The following is a 2,424-nucleotide window of genomic DNA, read 5'->3' as shown; positions in this document are numbered from 1 at the left end:
CTGCCGGCCAGGGGTCACCCGCAGCTGGACGATTTTGTGGGCGCTCACCCTGACTACAACGAGGAGGAGGAGGAGCAGAAGTACTTCCGTCGCAAGCGCCTCGGCGTGGTCAAGAACGTGCTGGCCGCCAGCCTGGCCGGCACGCTCACCTACGGCGTCTACCTGGGTATGGCCCTGCCCCTCCCCGGGGAAACCCCCCACCGCGGTTTGGGGGGTATGGGGGGCGTGGGGTGACGGCCGCTGGACCCCCCGCTCCCACCCCCCAGGCCTCCTGCAGATGCAGCTGATCCTGCACTACGACGAGACCTACCGGGAGGTGAAGTACAGCAACATACAGCTGGAGGACATCGACCGCAAGGTGCTGATGGGCATCAACGTCACCCCCGTCGCGGCGCTGCTCTACACGCCCGTCCTCATCAGGTACGGCGCCGCCCGCGCTCCCCGCCGGCACGCCGGCACGGGTGCCCACGCTTCCCCCTCCTCGGCCCGGCAGGTTTTTCGGCACCAAGTGGGCCATGTTCCTGGCGGTGGGGATCTATGCCCTCTTCGTCTCCAGCAACTACTGGGAGCGCTACTACACGCTGGTGCCCTCTGCCGTGGCCATCGGGGTGGCCATCGTGCCCCTCTGGGCCTCCATGGGCAACTACATCACGCGGTAGGCGGCGGTGGGGAGAAACGGGGGGGGGGAGGGCGCCGGGGGGCACCAGCTGACCTGCCGTGCCACGCAGGATGGCCCAGAAGTACTACGAGTACGTCAACTACAAGGAGGAGCATGTGCAGGAGCAGCAGCGGGCGCCGCGAGGCGCCTGCAACGCCTACGTCATCGTCTTCCAGACCATCTTCTACGCCTGCTTCCACGTGAGCACCGGCGGGGCGTGCGGCACGGGCAGGGGGCCGTGCCGGGCAGCCCGGCACTGAGCTCCCCCTCCTATACGTCTTGCAGCTGAGCTTCGTCTGCGCCCAGATGCCCATGCTCTTCTTCCTCAACAACTACCTCTACCAGCTCAACCACACGCTCTTCGGGGTCAAGCACTGCGGTGAGCGCGCGGGCGCGGACGGCACGGTGGCGTGGGATGGCACGGTGGCACGGGGACCTCCCCCATTGGGGCTGAGCCGCGGCGTGTGTCCCGCCCGGCAGGGACCCTGAGCCACGGCATGCTGGCCGGCTTCAACAAGACAGTGCTGCAGAGCCTGCCCCGCAGCGTCAACCTCATCATCGTGGAGAGCGCCCTGATGGCGGCCGCCTTCCTCGCCATGCTGGTGGTGAGTGCCGGGGCGGGCAGGGGACGGGGCTGGGACCCTGGCAGTGCCTCACACGTGACCGCGCGGCAGGTCCTGGTGCTCTGCGGCTCGGCGTATCGGCCCACGGAGGAGATCGACCTGCGCAGCATCGGCTGGGGGAACATCTTCCAGCTGCCCTTCAAGCACATGCGGGACTACCGCCTGCGCCACCTCTTCCCCTTGTTCATCTATAGCGGCTTCGAGGTGCTCTTCGTCTGCACCGGCTTCTCCCTGGTAGGGCGCGGGGAGGGGGCGGGGGGGTGACAGAGCGGGGACAGCCCCGGCCGGGCGACACTGAGCCTCTCCTCGCTGCAGAACTACGGCGTGTGTGCCCTGGGGCTGGAGAAGCTGGCGTACCTCCTCATGGCCTACGGCTTCTCCGCCTCGGCCTGCTCCAGCCTGGCCCTCTGCATGCTGCGCCTGCGGCGGCAGATCCCGCTGCTGGCCGGAGCCCTCATCCACACCGCCCTCCTGGTGACTCTCTTCTGCTGGGCACCCGAGCCCCGGCACCTAGTCCAGGCGCCTCTGCTCTACACCATAGCCGTGCTCTGGGGCATGGGGAGCACCCTCAACAAGACCGGCATTAGCAGTGAGTACCGGGAAGGTCCCCAACGCAGCCTCTCTTGTCCCCTGGCATGGCCAGGTTGTCCCCAGCTCCCCGACACCTCCTCTCCTTCCTTGTGTCCCCTGGCACCGCAACCTGGTAGTCCCCAACTCCTTGGACCCACAGACAAGGAGCAGGACAGACCCACCGCGGCTGGGTCCTGCTAACAGTGCCCCGAGAGGGGACGCCGGCACTGAAGGGGGATGCTGACAGCCGGTCCCCTCTGGCGCAGTCCTCCTGGGCATGCTGTACGAGGATAAGGAGCGCCAAGACTTCGTCTTCACCATCTACCACTGGTGGCAGGCCCTGGCGATCTTCACCATCTACTTGTGGTCGGGGCTGCCCATGAAGGTAAGCCCCCTCTGGCGCAGTCCTCCTGGGCATGCTGTACGAGGATAAGGAGCGCCAAGACTTCGTCTTCACCATCTACCACTGGTGGCAGGCCCTGGCGAGCTTCACCGTCTACTTGTGGTCGGGGCTGCCCATGAAGGTAAGCGTGGCCGGGTGGGCAGCCATCCCCGCAGTGCCCCCCCCCCCAG

At 67.2% G+C, this 2,424-nt stretch overlaps 1 protein-coding gene across 1 annotated transcript in view; it reads left to right on the top strand.

The window, feature by feature from the left end:
- The window catches only part of LOC103907372 (protein unc-93 homolog B1), a gene marked incomplete at its 3' end in the record, with an annotated part of 6,770 nt that overhangs the window by 155 nt on the left and 4,191 nt on the right, over positions 1-2,424 (top strand). Inside the window, exons 2-11 of the mRNA XM_009289527.1 lie at positions 25-166; positions 267-420; positions 494-655; positions 729-858; positions 944-1,037; positions 1,139-1,263; positions 1,333-1,515; positions 1,597-1,870; positions 2,118-2,236; positions 2,280-2,375. Coding sequence (XP_009287802.1) covers positions 25-166; positions 267-420; positions 494-655; positions 729-858; positions 944-1,037; positions 1,139-1,263; positions 1,333-1,515; positions 1,597-1,870; positions 2,118-2,236; positions 2,280-2,375 — 1,479 coding nt within the window. The remainder of the gene's footprint in view (positions 1-24; positions 167-266; positions 421-493; positions 656-728; positions 859-943; positions 1,038-1,138; positions 1,264-1,332; positions 1,516-1,596; positions 1,871-2,117; positions 2,237-2,279; positions 2,376-2,424) is intronic.

This window comes from Aptenodytes forsteri, unplaced genomic scaffold (assembly GCF_000699145.1).
Source record: "Aptenodytes forsteri isolate BGI_AS27 unplaced genomic scaffold, ASM69914v1 Scaffold429, whole genome shotgun sequence".
Lineage (NCBI taxonomy): Eukaryota > Metazoa > Chordata > Aves > Sphenisciformes > Spheniscidae > Aptenodytes > Aptenodytes forsteri.
The sequence above is the reverse complement of the archived record's forward strand: the minus strand, read 5'-3'. Positions and strand labels throughout refer to the sequence as shown.